This window comes from Gobio gobio (assembly GCF_949357685.1).
Source record: "Gobio gobio genome assembly, chromosome: 3".
NCBI lineage: Eukaryota > Metazoa > Chordata > Actinopteri > Cypriniformes > Gobionidae > Gobio > Gobio gobio.
Window position 1 is genome coordinate 42470093 of NC_137099.1, and position 22227 is coordinate 42492319.

The window sequence follows — 22227 nt, forward strand, 5'->3', positions numbered from 1 at the left end:
TTAGTCCGGACCAAAAGATACCTTTAGTCCTGGTTCGCTTAGTATTCACACTAAACCTAAAGATACAAAACAAAAACAGTGTTTATTACATTCAAACACAGTTAAAAATATCACATTTGAGATCATTTAAATTGTATCTGATTACTTTGAATGTCTGAATGTTAAATATTTGCAATACAAATATTAAACATTCAGATGTTAAATGTACATAATCAGAGTTATTTGAAAGTTACTCAGGACATTGTGGTGGGAATAAAGACAAGGCCGTTTACCCACGTCACAAATCCTGACAAATATAAGAGCCTGAAGGACCCTAATCCATTTTACAGTTAGGAAAATTTAATCGACCACTATCCCTGACATCACAAATGATAAACACTTCAATATTTGCACACAACACTTTGATAATATTAGTTTAAGATGATCAGTTAGCAAAAAGCGTCTTTAATACAAAATATGATTAAACACACACTACATCAGTTTGACATTTTCAACCTCTGAAGATACGCCATCACAACTATTTGCTTGCATCTAAATGTCATCCACTGTGACTCAGGCTCACGGTTTCTTATACACTGAGCACATATACATTCCAGATGAAGCATCAATAAACAGTCCATTAATAAACTACAACCAGTACTTATCATCTGAAGAATTGTTTTATGGGTCAATGAAGAATGTGAGTGTACACGACAAAGGAAAGAAAAAATCTTTTAAAAAAATCTAGTTTGAAAAAAAAAAAACACATGCCAAGTTCTTTGAAATGTGCTCTTTGTATTCATGCAGGTTTTACATGGTTTTTGAAGGGGAAAAAAAACATTAAGAAAAGTTTCATTTAAAAGACTTTCAATAAAAGGTTTTCAATTGAATAAAATGCCATGTGGTGTAAAACCTTCAAGCAAAAAATAATAGACATTTTTCTCACAATCTAAATATGTGCGAGTGCACATATCTTAATTGTTTTCAAAAAGGTTTTAAATGTATTTTTCAAGGTAAGAACTTTGTGGACAAAACATTAGTAAGTTCTCTGTTAAATAATAATAAAAGATTATGCTAAACTACATAAGGTTATCTTTTAAAGAATTTCATTCTTTTATCTTCATTATGATTTCAGAACGTTGTATCACCCTGAATTAAATGAATAGAAATGACAAAGGGTGTCATGTCAATGACAATTATATAGAGAACATATCCAATCTGAAGAACAGTGTGATCCACTCTGCTAAATAAGTGTCAAAAATATTCCTATTGTCTTTGAAGCAATAGTATGACACAAAAAATATATTTTTGTACACCACTCCATTAATCAGAGGAACAAACTGAAAGAAGAGTTGCTGACTATTGTCTTTATCACAGTAATTATCCCCTTTCAAAGCACTCTATAAATGTCAGAATAACATTTCAAGTGGGAACTTGCCAGGTTGTAGAATCTCCACAGGCTGTCCTTCATTTAAGAGTACAGGTTTGTCTGAATGACATGGCAGTAAAATAGCTTTTTACACATAAACACACATTTATTTAAGAAAGCAAGGAGTTTAAAGCATGAATGGGCTAAAAAAAAATACTATCAAAGCACTAGCACATTTATTGTGTTGGCTGGAACTTAAGAGAATGACTGCGCCCCTAAAGCTAGACAGAGCAAACAACTGTGAGATGGATTTGTGCAGAAACTTCTCAGAGTTCTCAGGGTCTCTTGTGAGTGACTCTACACACACAGAAGATTGATAAGAGTTAATGGGACGACACTCAACAAAGTTCTACCAAGGTGACACATGAGTGAAGCGGTGAGCGGGAGAAGGTGAAGAGTGTAGGTTAGGCTCCAGGCTAAAGGAGAGGGCTGCTCCGCAACAGATCACAGAGATCACTCTCAGATCTCCTTACAGGCCAAAGATCAAAGCCACAGCTGGGCTTTCAACTGGAAAATTCATCAAGTCTATTTGCCCAAAGTGGAAGCTCAGCTATGGACTGACAGGCTAAAATGCATAGTTAATGAATGAAAGCCAAATTTGAAATTATAAAACGTAATATCGTTTTAGGACCACTAACATTTATTTGCCAAATTTATGTTGCTATAGTGTCATCGACATCAAACTGTCAATCCAGTTCGGATTAAAGAAGTAATGAGCTAATTCACTTCATTTCACTGTAATTGTAATTTATAGTGTGACCTGTGTAATTTATCTTAAGTAAATTATAAATATGAACATGATAATGTAACCGCAAAATTTCTCAACATGATGTGAGATTTGTGTATATGGCCAAAAACTAAAGCCAAATACATTTTATGCCACAAAGGTACTGAAATTTCAGGCATGTCACCCTATTTATGGTCTAATGTGGATATTTGTACAAAAAAAAAAAAAAAACTGTTCAGCGTTAATGATATATCAGGGTTTTTCCTCTGTCAAAAATGGTCTTCGGTGGTGGTTGGCAGACATGGTCATCCACACACACAGTTAAAAGTACTCTACCCATGTGATCTGCGGGCCCAGTACTGACAAGTTTTAAATAAATGGAAGTTTGTGATTTTTGCTTATCTTATTTTGATATCTCATATTATGTATGATCTCGTCCCTTGATGTTTGTTTCTTTTGTTCCTCATTGTTTACGGATAATTTTTTTGGTATAATCATATCAATATTAAAAAGTAGTATTAAAAAGTTTATTAACAAATTGCCTAATTTTCTAGCATATACAAATGAATAAAATTAGCAGCTAGCTAACAACAACTTTCTTTGTTCTGGTTTCACCTCACTCCAGTCTAAACTAAATTATTTCGTTCTAATTCTAATTATTCTAATTCTTACTAACCACACTTGCATTCTGGTGGAGGTATTCTGAGTAAATGATTATACAATGTTTGGTAGTTCAGTGTTGGACAGATCAGTTGTTTTAACCAGTTATTAAAATGAATCGGTTCAAATTAGTCACTAGGTCGGACATTAGCGTCCGTGACGAATCCCGGCTGTTAGGACATCGCAAAAGATTTGTGTGAACACTTCATCACTGAATGGGATTTTTTTTTCAGTAAAGTCTGGTTTATGTCAGCTGCACGTGTGGAATGCATGTAATTTTTGAGCGCAATTTACACCTAGCGGTAATTCAGAAAAATTGTCCAAATGCGCCACATGGAACATAAATTCGGTTCTGACTTCCGATCTTTTACCATGATGACAGTTGATTTAGATTAATATGTGCGAGGAAGAGAGATAGCAAAGACAGTGCTTAGTTTGAAGACAAAGAGAGTGCACAGGGTTCTCTCCTCGTTCTCTCTCTCTCAGCGGACATGCGCCCCATCACAAGCAAAGTCATCTACAATCACTCATAAATCTCAATAACTGATCAAATAAGGCTTTGGCAGGACAAAAATTTGGTTTGGCTTTCATTTCATCTTTCAGTAATTACACGTCTTCATGCCGTTCCAAACCCGTAAGACTTTTGTTCATCTTCAGAACACAATTGAAAATCTTTTTGATGAAATCTGAGTTTTCTGTCCCTCCATTGACAGTCGACGCAACTACAAGTTTGATGCTTCAAAAAGTTGTTATAAAGAGATTGTAAAACTAATCCATAAATTGACCACATTTTCTGAAGAGCCTAGATCACTTTATAGGATGAACAGATCGAATTTAGGCTTTTATTCACATTTAAACATTGATCAGCGAACATAAACAAAGGCTCAACCGAACCTGCTTGACTAGAGAGAACAAATCTCATTGGTTCTTGTAGAAGCTCAAACGTGCTGCGTAACACACAAGAATGAACCTCATTGGTTCTCACCCGTCAAGCTAACATGCTTGAGCTTCCGTTTACCACAACTGATGTGTGAGTTGATGAATGTTTATGTGTGAAAAAGAGCCTAAATTCAATCTGTTCATCATATTAAGCGATCGGGTCTCAATATGATTAGATTTACGATCTCTTTATGAACTTTTTGAAGCATCAAATTGGTAGTTGCGTAGGATATTAACAGAGGGACAGAAAGCTCTCAGATTTCATCAAAAAGATCTTCATTTGGGTTCCAAAGATGAACGAAAGTCATACGGGGTTGGAACGACATGACGTGAGTAATTAATAACAGAATTGTCATCTGCTTTATAGTTGAAATGAACTAATTTAATAATTGATGATCTTTACAGCAGAACTGAACCTACACTGAATTTACTTCACTCCTGAAGGCAGGAGTGGTAGATTTAAAATGAGGTGTTGAAAGTGAACCTGCACAGGCATCACTGTCCCAAACACCACATCAGCCAAATATGCAGTAAAACACCACAGAGACAGCACAACTCAATATGACTTACTGCTGACCTCTCCCACTCAGACATGCACAAAATGATTTACTCTCTTTGAATGATCAGGTGTTATCAACACACCTGATGACACATCGAACAAACTTTTACCCCTCGGGAACTGGGGAACAAGGAGCAAGTGGAGGCACATAGAAGTTCAATGACACACAATTTAATTCTTATTTATCTTTTTTCCCCCTGGTATATTATTACATTAACATGATCATATTTTAGTTTCTTTTATTGTTAACACTTTACAATAAGGTTCATTAGTTAACATTAGTTAACTACATTAGTTAACATGAACTAAAAATTAACTGCACTTATTAAGCATTTATTTATCTTTGTTAATGTTAATTTCAACATTTACTAATGCATTATTAAAATCTTGCTAACAGTAACATTAGTTAATGCACTGTGAACTAACATGAACAAACCATGAACAGCTAGATTTTTATTAACTAATAAACACAGGAAGTTATGGCGGTCTGGAGAGCTGATGACATTCGTCTGATATGAGGTGAAATAATAGCATAAATACCGTTCGGTTTCTCGCAGAAATCGATCGTTTCGTGTCTTAAGACATCAATGTGTCGTCACGAGCCGCAGGGTTTAATTTGAAGTTGTCTGTGCATGTTTTTTTTACTCTAATAGAATTGGACCCCATTCACATGCATTATACGACTGGCCCACAGCAACGGTTGGAGTTAAAAATCTTCATTTGTGTTCTACTGAAGAAACAAAGACACCTACATCTTGGATGCCCTGGGGGTAAGCCCTTTAATATTATCATGTAAACGCAACTTAAAGCTGCAATATGTAACATTTTGCAGTAAAACATCTAGGCCAGTGTTATATATTTTGTTCAGTTGAGTACTTACAATATCCCAAATATTTCCAACTATTTGTAAATCATGAGAAAATTGCTATTTTAACCAAGGAACCTGGACGTGTGAGGGAGTCGCCTGTCAATTGCGTCATATCTGCGTTACCCTCAGTTTCCGTTTTATTTTGCAGAAACGCTTTACTCTTACTGTGCAGTGTGCAACAAACAAGTGTCATAGCAGCCGCCGAGCGAACACACAGAGTAACGACATAACATAATTTTCAACACACTCAAATGTATCTAATATGATAAACAGAGTTGCGTTACCTCATACCGAAAAATAGCGGAAATGGCGCCAGCGACTGTGGCATAATAAAAGCCAATATGAATATTTTTCTTACACAAACCCATCGCTTCGCTTCAGAAGGCCTTTATTAACCCCCCGGAGCCATATAGATTACTTTTATAATAGATGGATGCACTTTTTGGGGCTGCCATTATAGTGCTTGAAAGAGCAAGGACATTTATTCATATAACTCTGATTGTATTCGTCTGAAAGAAGAATGTCATATACAGCTAGGATGTCTTGAGGGTGAGTAAATGTTTCATGTTCTTATTTTGTTATGTTCAATGCCGAGGAAAGTCAACTCTCGCCGGCTAAACAAGCGCTGACCGCCGCTGACTCACTGGAGCTCACAACTCCGATAACACCAGATAAAATGTTTAAATAGGCACTCTTCTTATAAATAAACCACAGATTTGAGCTTTAAACAACTACATTATCGACTGAAAAAGTCTTAAAACTAAGTTGTCACACATTAACAGTAGATTTTAACACAAAAAGACGTGTAAACACAGCCCATGTCAGCCATTTCTCAACGAGACAAACATGTGAAGAGAGTAAACTCCAAATGTTCAAGCATCCAACTTTGCGCGAATAGTGCGATTTATTCATGCCACATAAGTTCTTCATAAGGCTGAAACGCGGGCTAGTGAGAGATTGCCTGTTTGTCACGATGACGTCTAAAGTCCCCGCCAAAGGATGTAGTCCCTTTTAGCAACTTGTTAGCAACCACCGTTTTTAAGATACAATAAAGTCTTAAAAAATCACAAGCAGGTTATAACTAGTGTGTTTTATGTCATAGATTAAAACGTGAAAATATATAGAGGCTTTGTTAACCACAGACCTTATTTCAGGCGATTTAGCAAAAACCCATTCAAAAAACCCATAGACTTTAGGGCGAGGGAACCCATAGGGCTAAAATGCTTACTCACTTCCGCGTTTTGGCCTACAAAGTGACGTCATTACTTCGGCACTCTATTGAAGCTGCGCTAAATGCACCAGCTTGGCTGCTTCAAGTCAGCCGCCGATCGGTCTGCCCATCGCTGTATGAAGTCGAACAAGCCTGTTGTCATTGGTTGATTTAGTCATGTGGGTTCTCAGTTCAGTTCTGTCATTGGTTCTTTGTCTTGATTTTTCACAGGTGTGTCTTGTTTAGTTATTAATTCTTGTGTATTTAAGCCCTCATATTTGGTCGATTCAGGTCGGGTACAGATATTAGGACCCGAGAAGACCTCTACTATACACCGCCAGGAACATTTAACTGCGTTTAACTCCTATTGCTGTTTATCCCGCTTACACCTACAGATTGGTCTCCCTGTTGAGACAGGTAATTGTAGGTAACAAGACTTTTTTTGTACATTTGCTTAGATGCTGAAACGTACAATATGTAAATGTAAGCAGCAGTATTTAGATCAATTTAAAATATTTACTAATCCTTTATATCATAAATATATTAAGAAAATATAAAGAATTGTAACGGACAGACAAATGTAATCAAAAAGTCTTTTTGAAAAAACTAATGTAAACCTTTGTCATAACGCTTCTTGAGGTGGTTTTTTAATGGGTATGGAATTGAACAGTTGCAGTTGCTACTGAGGATGGAAATGAAGATTAAATAAATATCTTGAAATGGATCTGTTCCAGCATTATAATATGGATTCTAAAGATTTATAATTACATTGATCATAAATACAATAGAATCAACCGATAAATTCCATGAATTCAATATTCATAGATTAAATAAGGATTTGTAAACATTTCTAAGGTTATTTGGTTTTTTATACGTATATTACTTCTGTTTTAGATGCTGTGTCAACACATCAATATTGTAAGTTTTTAGTGTCTATGCAAACGTAAGTAAATAAGTATGCAAAGCACATTTAGTTTTCATTGCAATTAACTTCTTTAACTCAAAAAATAAAGTAAAATGTTATTCTTCATGATATATGAAACGGGTCCAACAAAAAATGCAACCATGACGTTCTTGGACTAACTGCCTAAAGAAAAAGAAGAGAAACTTTTGTCTGAAAAGTTGAAAAGCCAGGCTGTCCACACATCCCTACATTATGCCGATTTGCTGATCCATTGGCTATTTCCCTTCATTCTCTTCTGCACTCCTCCCTTTCCTCCTATTGAAGACAAGGCTTCTAGGGCTTGCCACAGAGTTCCCTTTCCTGTCCCCCAGCCTTCCTTCCCATCTGCACCCAAAGCAGACCTGCCACCACAATCCATGTGTATGCACGACCTTCAGGGACACTGTATCGCGGTCCTTGTATGTTCCGCCCTGTGGAAATGGACAGTCTATGGACAGTCATCCACATTCCATTAACAGAGTACTGTCCAGATGCTAAAATCTTTAAAGATGTATTCTCACTTTTCAACAAATGATTGCTATTCTGCAGACGCCTTGAGGAATCTCCTTAAGAGTGTGGTTAGCAAAAAGGCTCTAAGGGGTTAGTGTCTTGTGAAATCTAAAACGTCACGGTCTTTGGGCGACCTCCAAGTAATACAAAGACATCAGAGGTAGCCATCCTAATTTACCCAGAGTATAAATCTTCAACCCAATTCATCCTGACATCCAGAAGAAAATATGGGGCTTTGAGTTACACATCTCAAATTCCTAATCAATTAGAAGAAATAATTGCAGGTTATGTTTTTCACACTTTGTAGAAACTGTTCTAATGTTGGAAGAATGGATGTCTCCACAGCTACATTCTCAAGTTAAAATACTCTTCACTCACTCTCAAGATAAAATAGATTTGTCTGTTTATTGCTATTTTTAAGACAAAGAAGAATAACACCATTAAAAAACAGTATTATCGCTTCTGCTATTAACCTTTCCTTTACTATATCGCTTGTATCTTTCTCTTATGCAGCATTTTGACAAAATACATATAAATAAGTTCCATCTTTGAAGGTAAAAACACCCGGGCGAAAGCTTTGATGTAAGCTTGAGTCAAACTTCATGTCTGCAACCAAGTTTTACAAGACAGCGTTCAAATATTTGAAACAAGATTCCTTAAGTTGAGTTAATATCAGATGCATCACTGAGCACAAACAACCTCCCCACCACTCAAGCAAACAAGTATGAACTCTACATGACACTACTTGTTTGTCATGCTTATGATAATCACACACCTGAGGGGACCTGTGCTATGTTAAGACATTTTTAGCACTAATGGAAACTTTTATAACTGTCTAGATGGAAGTGTTTGTTGGCAGGGGTGATGTCTGGGTTATACATAAAAAAATACATTCTAACTTTTGAGTCTTTACTTTTTTGGGTCTGTTTCACTGCATATAGGAGGAAGAAAATCAACTCAATAAGAGAATATCTAGAACCCTGTCAACAATTAATTTACTGAGGTGCAGAATCTTAATGTTTTTATGCCAGCAAGGACGACAGTATATAGGGGTTGTAAAGGGGGTTGGTTTGTATAAAGCTGCGGTGTAAAAAAAAAAATTCTTAATCTAAGAACTTACTGGTCCAGAACCATAATTGAGCAAATACAAACGTGTTAATGTGTACATAATATACAATCTTATAATATGGGTACATAAGACCTCATGTTTATGTGCATTTTTGCATGCCTGACTGTCATAACTAATTATTAAGGAACATTAATTAAAGAATGCTAAATAAACTTGAGAAACAAAATGTTTGCAAGTTACTTTTGTAACTACAAGTAAATTTTGCATATGGAATTCAGTAAACTCTACTTAAATAAGTTAAGTAAAACTAACAAAGAAATAAACAATTTTATCTTGGCCAGTAAAATGTTGAATTATTGTACATAGTTGAAGTTTCCTTTGCAATACTTTTTCCTCATACAGTATAACACTGAATTAACCCACACTTTTAACGTGTCTGCTTTACTTAGAAACTAGAAATCTAACTAAACAATACAGCAGATATTGTGTAGACAGCTTATCAGCATAATAGTGAACTCACCCGAACACAATAGGCTACCAATACACAGTGACGGTAACCTTCGATTGATCGTTTTTGACTATGAATGTGTCATTTTGAGTAGAAGATTAACTCCAAATGTCATAAAATGGCAAGTTACTAACCTAACAACAAAAGCAATGATAAAACTGGAAAAGCTGGAAAACAGTGACCTTATTAATTACAGCAAAAAATCAACCTTATTAATTATTCAAGCCCCAGTGTATGATGGGAACACCAGTATCAGAAAAGTTAACTTTTAGAAATTAAAGCGTAAACCTTATAACTTATATAAAATTATATATATATATATATATAATTTAATAACTCATTTTATATAAGTTATAATGTTTACCTTTTAATTTCTACAAGCTTGAATTGAGTAATATAGAATTTACTTTTTTAATTCTTGCCTGAACTAACTATTTCATGTAGAAATTACATTTGTTTTTTCTGTAGTACACTCTAAAAAAAAAAAGGTTCTATATTGCACCAAAAATGGTTCTTGGCTCGTAATCATAGGGGAACCTTTTTTAATGCTATATAGCACCAATTTTGGTGCTTCAGTGGTTCTTCAGCGGTTCTTCAGAGGTTCTTCAGCGGTTCTTCAGAGGTTCTTCACCGGTTCTTTGACTAAGGTGCTATATAGCACCTCTGAAGAACCGCTGAAGAACCACTGAAGCACAAAATTGGTGCTATATAGCATTAAAAAAGGTTCCCCTATGATTACGAGCCTTTTTTTTTAGAGTGTATTTACTTACCACAGAATCATTTTAATCATTTGTATTTGGCTGTCAATCATGAATATTAATATAAGGGCCTTTCACGTGACTACACTCTAAAAAAAAAAAGGTTCTATATGGCACCAAAAATGGTTCTTGGCTCGTAATCATAGGGGAACCTTTTTTAGTGCTATATAGCACCAATTTTGGTGCTTCAGTGGTTCTTCAGCGGTTCTTCAGAGGTTCTTCAGCGGTTCTTCAGAGGTTCTTCACCGGTTCTTTGACTAAGGTGCTATATAGCACCTCTGAAGAACCGCTGAAGAACCACTGAAGCACCAAAATTGGTGCTATATAGCACTAAAAAAGGTTCCCCTATGATTACGAGCCTTTTTTTTTAGAGTGTATAACTTGCTTACAATTGTTGCAAAAGATGCAAAAGACGATATCTTCACAAAAGCAACCAATCTGTGATCAAATTATTAGCTACATTCTTAAAAATAAAGGTTCTAGGAGGAGTTATCATCTAGACTATGTTTGGTTCTTCAAAGAACCTTCAAGTGAAGAGTTCTTAAAAGAACAATTTGTTTTTAATAATCTGAAGACCCTTTTTTCCGCAGTAAATAAACTTTAAAGGGTTCAATGAATGAAAGGTTCTTCTTGCCAATAAAGAACCTTTCATTTTAAAAGTGTAATAACAGCACAATAATTTTTTATCTGAATCAAAGCCGATTCAAAAGACCGCTGTTTGTCAGCTTCTATGTTTACGAGTAGCATGCAGAACCTCTGCAACTCCATGACGTGCCGTCATTATGTTAAGCCCGCCCACCGACTCTACACACGCTGTGATTGGCCTGACCAGAGTTTGGTTTTTCCAGCTCTCATGTCTACCGAGAGTTGCTAGACTACACTTGCGGCAAAATAAATGTTCTGCCGCTAGGGTGCTACCTTTTTTCCACAGTAAATAAACTTTAAAGGGTTCAATGAATAAAAGGTTATTCTTGCCAATAAATAACCTTTCATTTTAAAAGTGTAATAACAGCACAATAATGTTTTATCTGGATTTTTAAAAATCTAATAAATAAATGGATGAATTAAAGGACTTTTCAGTTAATAAAATCAGACAACAAAATAAGTGAATGCTTCTTTTGCACTAAATACACAGTCCAGATCGTTATAAACATTCACAATGATGAATCAATCATTTTATCAGTTGGAATGTAGATCAGCCCATTCAAAGCAAAAAGCCTAAACTCAAATCTGCAAATACGAAACATATCACCACATTCCAAAACAAATCATTCAGTGCCAGGTGGTGGAATGAGAAGAATTCCCCTTTGAGCCGAGTGCAGTAATATGGTGGTTTTATGTTTGCATTATGTGTGACTGGAGCTCCTTTCTTCACAGTCTCACCCTTGAAAATTTATTTAGTTTACACAGCCTGGGAGACGTACAAAGAGTCAAGAAAACTACAGGTGGAATAGACGTTCACTCCATGTTATAATTGTAATGATTCTGAACTGAAAAAGCCTTCACGTGCTTGTAGAACTTGTAATTACAATTTGTAAACTCATAATTTTCTGAGAGCTACGACTTGTGCCACGTGGCTAGGCTACTGTACCACCTGACCACTGCCGATTTAAGGTGTGTTCGACTTGAAGCGCCGCTGTGCAGACCGAACGGTGACATCGAAGTACTGCGAGAGCAATTCAAAAGTAGACTGAGCTTAATTCACTGTAATTACGACATGGCGTGAACGCATGCAAACATGATATTTGATGATAAAAATATATTTATCATCATAAAACCTAAGTTACAGTTGAGTAAATTAATTTGTTTTGCCAAGAAATTTAGGGCACTTGTTGGAGGATGAGAACATTCCACAGAGATAAAGCAAAACTTTTCATATTTCATCTCTGAATGATGGACAATAACCTGTTTCTCCTTTAAGATGTCACGATTTATGAGAGTGAATGGGTAAACCCTTCAGAATGAGTGGTTTAAAAGTAGCAACAGTGGCCTTGTTCATGTTGTTTATGCAACAAAAAAATCCTCATTAATTGTCTTTTTGGATGATACTGGGGAAGCATTATTATATTTAATGCATATTAGGTTATTGGCTTCATTCAAAGCAGATTTAAAGACTTTATAAAGACTAGTTTTACAATAAATCTCTCTGTAAATTCAAAATCAGTTGTCAAATTCATTTGTCCAAAGTTGCCATATTTAAAAAAGGAGTGTTTTTTTTTTCAGACATGACAATGATTAAAGGGTATAAATCTGTGTATGCAACTGGCAGCTGTCAATTTTTCCCACACAAAACATACTGCTACATATTTCAAGTTGAGGCCTCATTAACAACTGTAGACAATAATACACAAAGCAGGCCCCTAAAATAATATATGAACATAACTAAATAACAAAATGCAACATAAAACCCTCTAATGTACATTTAATAAAGAATTTAAAAAATGTGATGGTTCGCTCAAGGATTTCTGCCCTTCAACAATAAAGTATTTATTACTTTTTTCTTATTAAAACATTTATCTCAACATAAAAGTATAAATGAGTAAATATAAATATAAAATAAGCCTTATTGAATATAAATTCTCTTCAAAAATGATATGGTGTGTCATACTTTTTTTAAACTTCTAAAACACTTTTACAGTCAAATGCACTTGACTGTCTTTTAAAACTTAACTTTTACCGTATAGCATTTTTACATACCTCTTAAAATTGCATGTTTACAAAGTAAATGATTTATTCAAGCAGATAAATAACCCTCACAAGTTTTGCATAGTGGGGAGTCTCTATACCCATTGCGATTTGAATCTGCAAGTGCACCTTTTACTGGCATGTTAAATATGGAGAAGGTTTGCATATTTCTCAGACCTCTGCATCCACACATAAGAACACTGGTAGGCTACTACGTTCGCCCAGATTATTCCTCAAAAAACAACTTGGCTGTTCAGCAAGGGTCCCCGTGTGGTCCCATTTGGTCAGGCTTACCTATGCACTTGATCTCGAAGCCCCGCGGTGGTTTCAGGGCCCTCCGTGTCCATCCTTCCCTCAGGACCTCCAAATGATCCTCCTTGCCTTGAATGAGCAGAACATGTTCATCTATCCAACCCAAGAAGAAGGTCTCCGATATGGCGTCCGTGACTTTCTTATTCCAGAAGTGCTGCATGTTCTCCGCTTTGAAGTCGGCGAATATCTCATAGCCGGTGTGATGGTGCTGAAGCTTCTCCGTGGCCGCGGCTGCTTCTTCCGTGCTGACCCGTGACAGCACTATGGCCAGGGAATGGGGCGCTATCTGCAGGAACTTCTCCATTCTCCGGCGCGTTTCACACACAGGCCACGGCGTGGATTGCGACCCTGTCCGAAGCTCCGCGGCACTCACACGGTGTTTTATTGCGCACCTTATTGAATTTCCAAAACGAACACATTGCACCGTATTTCAGTTTATTTCCAGGAGCCGAAGCACTGCGCGTGGCGGCGGAGGGTCCACCAGCATGATACGCGAAAGAGACGCCAATGTCATTTATTCATCAAACAAACGCGTTCCGTGCGGTGCGCCCATAGCCCGATGCCAGCGGTCTGTTGGGCAATATTAACCAGGCACTGCACTGATGGGCAAAGCAGCTGAGCTGAATGATCAATGGGACTCGGCTGTACTAATAGATCTCAACCTGCCTCTTCCCACACCTCTCCCGCGACATTCTGCGCATACTGCCGCCGAGAGCAAACGAGACCGATTCCTCCACCATCGAGGCCTCTTGAGCGGTGAGTTGATCGATCACTGCATTCATCGGTGATGTTTGCTGGCCAAAAAGCGCAGGAGATGGCTTCATCCCTTCGTATTCATGTCTTCATTTGGTGAACTCCGAGGTTGCCTCCCAGTCGGTCTACACACTATGTGGGGCGTTCTTATAGACCGTAGGCTTTCTGGTGTCTCACTCCCAGCCGTTAACTCGTCTCGGAGGCGTCGGGCTCTTGTCCCTGACGCCTTGCGCTTGGTGTCCGGTGCGGCGGATTAGATTGGACGTGTCGACAGAGAGCGCGCGGATCACCAGATGTTTTCCTGACTCCACCTACAGGCGGCCTTCAAAACATCGCGAGTATAGTGCACGAGCCTCGCAACAGGTGAACATGGGGAAAAGCTGAGCGAGAGCTGGCGGTCACGGATTAGCTCAATGAACTTTAACACTTTACAAGAAAGAAAAATGATGGTGTGGAATTGGAAGAGTCCCATGAGAGGATAGGCTGTGTTTGTTTTCCTTTTCTTTCTTCATTTAATCGGCTCGTTTCTTGTATTCGGTTCCTTTCTGAATTGTCCAAGGCATGTTACATTTCAACTGATTATATTTATATTGGCTGATTAAAAAGGCCAATCTTTTTTTTTTTTTACTATATATTACACAATACTCTGGGTCCAAAACAAAAAAATATAAAAAAAAATGTAATATTGGACTATGGTGTTTTTGTTTTTTCCTCTTAGGCTGCACCCCATTATGTTATTAATCATACAGCACTACACTTGTAATAGCAAACAGACAAGTCATGAGAAATATGCACTTCTTTTTCAAATGTTTTTCCAGAAATGTTTATCAAATAATATTAAAAAGTGTTCATAAGTTCATATTAGGCTAAATGGGCCTATTTGTCCAGACATTTTGTTAGTTACTTAGCCAAGTATTGTAAAAACTCTCTGTATAGGATTTAGGTCATTGAGCTTGACATCTATGACTTTGAAAGGTTTGATATGAAAACTTTAATTTGTCTATGTTTATGATTAAAAATAAAGGCATGTTTAATTTTTTCCCCCCAAAAATGAGGTGATGATACCTCACTTTTTCGGATATTAGCTAACCCTGTCTTTCTAATTAATTCCTTTTTATAGCTGGAATGTAATTGCATTTTTAACTTTATTGATAATTGAAAAACTAAAAAACTTTGGAAGTGTTGTATTTCTTCTACATCAATTTTCCAAATTGATTGTCATAGTTTTATTTTTATTCAATCTTATTTATTACATTATTTTATTCATTTGTATTTATTTATTGGTAGGCAGTGTGAGTTTGTGGACTGTTATCTCAAAAGAATTTGGCCTTGTTTAAATTTGTGTGAGTTTCTTTTCTCTAAGGCCTTGATCAAATATCTTGTACAGAGAGCAAGGGCACCCAAGCATTGGTGTCAGCTTTCGGTTCCCAAGTTCCCAGGGTGTTTCTTCTTGTTTAGTTATTTGAGTATCACTAGAAAGAACGAGACTGAATCTTTTACAAATCCTGACCCAGGGTTGCAATTGTTTGGATAAAAAGGCATTTCTTTACACACTCCCAGGCCCAGGTAACTTCAGTATTGAAACAAATGATGTGTTGCATTTCACATTAGAAGGTTAGATACTTTAGTAATCAGGATTACTTATTAACTGACAGCTGAATTCATAGATAATTTGAAAAGCTAACTTCACAAAATCCTGGGTTACAGAGTAATCCTGATTACTGTGTAACCCAGAACAAATATACTTTCACAACTAATGATCACCATTTGTAATGCTTGAATGAGCTGGTGACCAAACAGCACAATGCTTTGTTGAATTATAAATACAGGTTGCACTTTAAAACCACAATTTGAATATCTTCTAACAAAATGTAAAAAAAAAAAAAAAAAAAAAAAATTAAAAGCATGTTTGTTGTATTAAACTTAAAAAACGGGTTCTGAAACAAAACCAGTCGAGAACCAATGATGCCTTTATGGTGACATCTGCTGGCAGGACTTTTATTTATACTCTACAAAATTACATGATTTGATGTTGTCTAGGATTTGCTACAATGTATTTTGGGGGGAGTTTCATAATACAAGAATGTGAAATGCTTCTATTAAAATTCTGAATGGTTTTTATGTCTGTCTGCTGCTTCTATTCTATTTTGTTTAGCCAATTTTCTTAACAATGTTCAGACTAAATCAGGTCCCAATCATTAAAATGGATACATTTCTACCAACATCATAAACCTCCAAAAAAAGAACTTACCTCATCAGCACAGCAAAAACGTAGTAGTTGCAAGGACTTTTCATTAATATTTTCTTTACCAACAGCACCTTTTTTTATTATTATTTAATTGGACTTTCACATCTAAATTGAAAGATAAAGAACACAAGAAATGAGAACCAAATTAGCATAAGCATAATATTGTCTCTTATGCAGTGTCGGGTAAGTAACTCTAAAAAAGTAATTCATTACTAGCTAATCACATCTTCAACAGAGTAATTAGATTACTGTACTAAAAGTATTGCATTACTTAATACTAATTTTCTAAATCAACCTCAACAGGTTGAACAGTAGCCTACAAGGATAGACATCGAAAAACTGCTCTTTTAATTTTCAAATAAATAATATAAAATTGCATAAATTATTCTTCATCTGACCAAAGTATTTAAATGGAGATGGTTACATTAAAAACATACATTTTAACATTAGACATTAAATGTTGATGTTAAATCCACTATTGACCCTTTTCACATTTCCGGGTTTCAATTGAATGAGGGAATACATGAAATGTATATATTTTTCTTCCCATTTGCTCAAATAGCAAAATAAAAACTCCACAATAGTTTTCCCGACTTTCAAAAAGAGGAAAAGTATAGGCTATAAAATATACTAAACAATTGCAATTATGCAATTAAGTAACTAATTAAATTACAGAAAAATTAAAGGGTTAGTTCAACCAAAAATGAAAATTCTGTCATTAATTACTTACCCTCATGTTGTTCGAGACCCGTAAGACCTCCGTTCATCTTCGGGACACAAATGAAGATATTTTAGTTGAAATCCAATGGCTCAGAAAGGCCTCCATTAGCACAATGCACGTTACACTGCCAAGACCCTTAAAAGGTACTAAAGACGTCGTTACAAAGTCCATCTCACTATAGTGGTTCTACCATTACTTTATAAAGTAACGAGAATAGTTTTTGTGCGCAAATTACATAGTGATGACCGAATTCAAAACAATGCATCATGAAGCTTCGAAGCGTTATGAATCAGCAAACCGAATCATGATTCGGATCGCGTGTCACACCGCTGAAATCACGTGACTTTATCGATTCAAACCGCTGAATCGACTCACTGATTCATAACGCTTCGAAGCTTCATGATGCATTGTTTTGAAATCGGTCATCACTAAGTCGTTATTTAGGTTTTTTTGCGCACAAAAACTATTCTCGTCGCTTTATAAAGTTATTGTAGAACCACTGTAGTGAGATGGACTTTGTAACGACGTCTTTAGTACCTTTTATGGGTCTTGAGAGTGCATTGTGCCAATGGAGGCCTTTCTGAGCCACCGGATTTCCACTAAAATATCTTCATTTGTGTTCCGAAGATGAACGGAGGTCTTACAGGTGTCGAACGACATGAGGGGAAGTAATTAATGACAGAATTTTCATTTTTGGGTGAACTAACCCAAAACAATTAGTATACTCCCTTACTTTACTTTTTCAAGGGAAAAGTAGTTAAATTACAGTAATAAATTACTTGGTAATAAGTTACACCCAACACTGCTCTTATATACCAGTCAAAAACTTTGACACGCCTACTCACTCTTTATTCATACTATTTTCCACATTTTAGAATAATAGTAAAACAAAATAATGAAATAACACAAATGAAATGCTAAATTATTCTTTAAATTAGTCACTCTGTCTGGATTCCAGCTGCTGTGATGATAGTGAAGTTATAAAAATGTTGGTTTCGTAATAGAAATTCATACATATGCATGATTTATTTTTTTAAGAAATAGCCTTTATATCAAAAGATTTCTAAAGGAGAAACAAATTTCCAAAGAGTGCCCAAGCTTCTGCCTGATAGTGTGGTTTCTCTCTCGAGCGAATTCTTGATATGCAGGCAATATTGTCTATATCTGAATTCTGTGCCAAAAACAAGCAGATTAGAGACATAACAAGCACTGATTTATTTAAATAGATGAAACTTTTTTTTAAAAAAGAAGAGATTTTTTAACAAAAACATCACTCCAAAAACAGTAACAAAGAAAATGAATTTGTTCTCTCACTGGAAGACATTTCAGAGGTGTGTTTTCATATATATTTTCTAAAATGTGGAACAAAAGAACAAGAAATGCAAAAGAAAGGTGTTGACAATGTCCATCAAACCCTGTGCATTGATCACACTCCTCTTTTTAAACAACAAGTATTACCCTGGACCGGGTGAGCTCCAACATATATAAACTCTTGAGGCTTTCTGAAATAAACAATTAAGAGGAAAAAAGGCTTAGAAAAGAACTCTTCATTGTCTTAGGGACATTAGTGGCAGTATCTTAAACATCAGTGTTTCCATGGTTAATTACATCTGTTGGTCATTTTCCAACCTAATGTAAAAGCAACAGCAGCACCTGCTTGGAAACTTTTCAGCTAAGTGCATGAGGAGAACCTTTTAACATAAGTTAAACACAAAAATCGCCAATCCCCACACAGGCATATTTTCACTTAGACAATCTTCTGTAAGGCACTACCTGGACCGCCTATCCTTCTTGGCCCTATCTGCACTTTTTTCCATAGTCTTTTCACTGTCACCCCTGCATTTGGGGCAATACCATTTACCCTTGGGCTTGTAGGTGAGTCCAACACAGGAAAAATGGAACCACTCAATAGGACATTGCTCATTGTCGCAGCCAATCATCTCCCCATAGGACACCTGTTCACAGAGGCAGTAGGTGGGCTCGTTGGGATCGATGGTGAACTCCACCGGCGATGCTTCTCGTTCTTGCTTGGCCTTGGAGCGCTTCTTCTTCTTGGCCGACTTGGACTTTTTCTCACGGGGCTGCTGCGGAGGCTCTTCTCCTAGGTCCTCAAGGGCACCATTGGCACAAGTGTCACGGCTCTCACTGTTGCGCTGACGTCTGGGTCGCCGCGTCGAAGAGCGCTCGGGCATAACATTTGCCGAGGTGCTTGCAGGGTCGTGCCTCACCTTCTCCGCTGGTCGCTCTGTTTCTCCCGGCTCCAAGAAGCAGGGCGAGTGGGCCTCGATCTGACGCGAGCGGTTTTCCACCACCTCCATCATCTGTGTGACCACGTGGATTTTCTCATCTCCCAACTCCTGACTGCTGATGAGCGCCCGCTGTAACTGAATCTGCAGCCGCTTGCGCTGCCCGCTGTCAGTCTCCTTTTTGTACTTTTCATAGATCTCATCCACCTCCTTGAGGACCTCTGAGTGGCACAGGAAAAAGAAGAGAAAGATTAAGCAAGGTGGCTTATGCACACCGCATACATTTTACAAAGCCATACTTTATCATACTACTATTGCTAAGCCCATTTCCATCACATAAGCAAAAAATTCATGTTTTGGCAAATATGACATAAAACTATTTTTTAACTAATTGGTCGTAAGTCGCAAGACCATTTCTAAGTGGCTCACAGAGTGTGCAGTCAAAGAAACATCAACAAACGCAATTCAAATGTTTTTATGATGCAAGACTTTTATTTTGAAAGGCATGCATGAAAGCTATTAATACTTCTGTCAGATGCAGTTCAAGTAAAGAGTGCCTGAGAAAAACGCACTGTCCTGATGTTGTCATGCTATATTTCAGTTTCAATATATTCTGGCATTATTTTCATAACTTATGAAATTAAAAGTATCTCACTTTCCTGTATATCACTTCATTATAAATACAACTCAAAAGAAAGTATGTGCATGCAACATAGTTAGGTTGTCAATTAGTAAGTCATAAAATTACCAAAAAGTACCAATAAATGACATAGCTTGTACTTTATCTAGAAAGGATTTGCATGCAGGTATGATCATTCATTCTATTCATCAGCAGCAGTTTCCATATGTTTCATGAACAGGTCATGTTAGTATTGTGTATTTTTTAATGACTGTGGTGGCTCAACTTACTAACTTTATTGAATTAACAAACAACTAGTTTGGACTGCTATTTAATAGCCTGTTTATTCATCAGTATTAGTCAAATTCTTACAATGTATGTGTTTGTTAAGTAAAGTGGGACAGTACTTTGTGTGTCACATGAGTTAGGTCAAATTCGATCCCATGTTCAAACCAGTTGAGAACCACTGACATAAAACATCGAAAGGAAGACATTAAGTCAATGACATACTAAGTATAATTATGAGATTAAAAAGTCAGAATTATGACAAAATAATTAAATAAAAAATATTATTTTGAAAAACGAAATAATTATGACATACTATTAAAAATATCGAATTTATGACCAAGACAGTTTGTCATCACTTAAGACTTGTATGACTTCTTAAGTCAAAGTATGTCGAAAATGTCGAATATTTTTGTCATAATTATGATTAACAAAAGCCTGATTGTTCTAAAATTATGTGGCAGAAATTGGCTTTAACATTATACAGACGATTGTTTGGCATTCGCAATGCATGCCAGGATTGCTCTAGTCTAGTGCTTCATCTGCCGCTGTGGAACAAAACATACAACCAGCCAGCCTACCTGCCCGAGCATACATGCACCACGGTATTATCACAATATGAGGAACTAAACGGTGCTTTGCAACTTGAATGAATCGTTTCCCGTTGCATATACCTAATTTTTCTCGGTATAACCATCATCTGCAGACAGTAAAGTAAAAACTCGAAGGCTTTACAAGGCGTCGGCATCGAGCTGTAGATGTTTCGGCTACATGCGAACAAAACACACGCCGCTGAAAGCACCATTACGTCGATACTATGGCAACTAAAGCGATGCGTTAAGAAGGAGCAGCCAAACAACAGTACAGAGTATGCACTAGTCAAAATGGCTGATCACTGGTGGCAGGATAGTGTTGCTGGAACAAACATAGTTGAATATGATACAGACAAAATACAACTAAACACACCGGGCACGGACAGCAGTGGAAGCGCCGATTAAATGTTTAATAAAATCTGTTTTATGCTGCTGTGAAGAAATTAAACGAAGCCGGTCTACACAGGGTGAAGTGCACACGATGTAAATGAGCGTAAACATGCATCATATCGTGCTGGCACCTTTCACAAACGTCTCGCTTACCTTGATACTTGGTGTCGATCTCTCGTAACAATGAAACATTCCTCTGTATATCCAAAGGCAGCGATTCGACACATTCCAAATAATCCTCCACGTAGTTGACAAGCTGCGATTTTTCCACGTTTGGATAATGCCCTAACATGATGATAGTAATGCATCAAGCAGCTATGCGCCTTTTCGAGAAGAACCGCGGCTTAAAAATAGGTGCTTTTCACACATAGGTTCCTTTAAAAATGTATCACTTGGCAACCTTGTAGAGAGCTACTCTTTCCGGACAAATTCTGTCCAGTCTTCTCTGGCTACGAGAACTCCTTCAAACAAAACTATCAGATGTGCGCATGCGTAGGATCAACCCATAAAATGCCGCGGTTTGCATTTTCAGACGGTTTGGCCAATGAGAGGCGGCGTTGCTGAGATGTGGGCGGATCGCAGGATCAGCTGGGCGCGTCCAGACTAGAGTTCAGGAGGTTCGATTCATTAAAGCGAGATGGATTCATACGAGCACAGCGTTGAGCTACGGCAACCCCGGGGTAGTATTATTATCAATAGTATTGTTGATAATGAGATGATATAATGACAGAAAACCATCGGTTGTAGTAGAGTCATACATTCATTTGGGCTAGGGGCGGAAAATGCCATTGGTAGAGAAAAAAATTCCCCGAAATTCAAATTGCGGAGACTAGTAGTTGGACTTAAGATTTGTTTTTGGTAAACCCTGAGTTCTGACACACATAACATTATAAAAACACAATATAAACACAGGCATAGCTTAACTATTCCCCAGAAAATCAGCTGTAGTGGACACATATATCATTTAATATAATTGAAACCAATGTCCGTCAATATATAAACAACTCAGTTCATCCGTCATATTAATCCCCCACATTTCAAGATTTTGATATTGTAAAACAATGCGCGTGCTGAGAATGAGCCCCGTTCTGTAGATGTACGAATGTACTACACTTGCGTTACTATATCATTGACAAACGAGGATTGCTAGCTCAATGCTCTGTCACTCAAGACTTCTTAGCTTTGATTGGCTGCGCAACCCGCCGCTCTGCGCTGT

General features: G+C 36.9%; 2 protein-coding genes across 2 annotated transcripts in view; both read right to left on the bottom strand.

Annotated features, from left to right (window-relative positions):
* The window catches only part of stox2a (storkhead box 2a), a 67701-nt gene extending 53532 nt beyond the window's left edge, over nt 1-14169 (bottom strand). Inside the window, exon 1 of the mRNA XM_079813090.1 lies at nt 13139-14169. Within this exon, the coding sequence (XP_079669216.1) occupies nt 13139-13460 (322 nt within the window). The 5' untranslated portion in view covers nt 13461-14169. The remainder of the gene's footprint in view (nt 1-13138) is intronic.
* Nucleotides 14170-16484: 2315 nt separating this feature from the next.
* Nucleotides 16485-21480, bottom strand: ing2 (inhibitor of growth family, member 2). The gene is made up of 2 exons (XM_079811683.1): nt 21165-21480; nt 16485-19345 (listed from the first exon to the last, which is right to left on the bottom strand). Exons 1-2 carry the CDS (start codon nt 21301-21303, stop codon nt 18648-18650), a joined length of 837 nt encoding a protein of 278 aa, XP_079667809.1. The 5' UTR covers nt 21304-21480; the 3' UTR covers nt 16485-18647.
* Nucleotides 21481-22227: the final 747 nt, after the last annotated feature.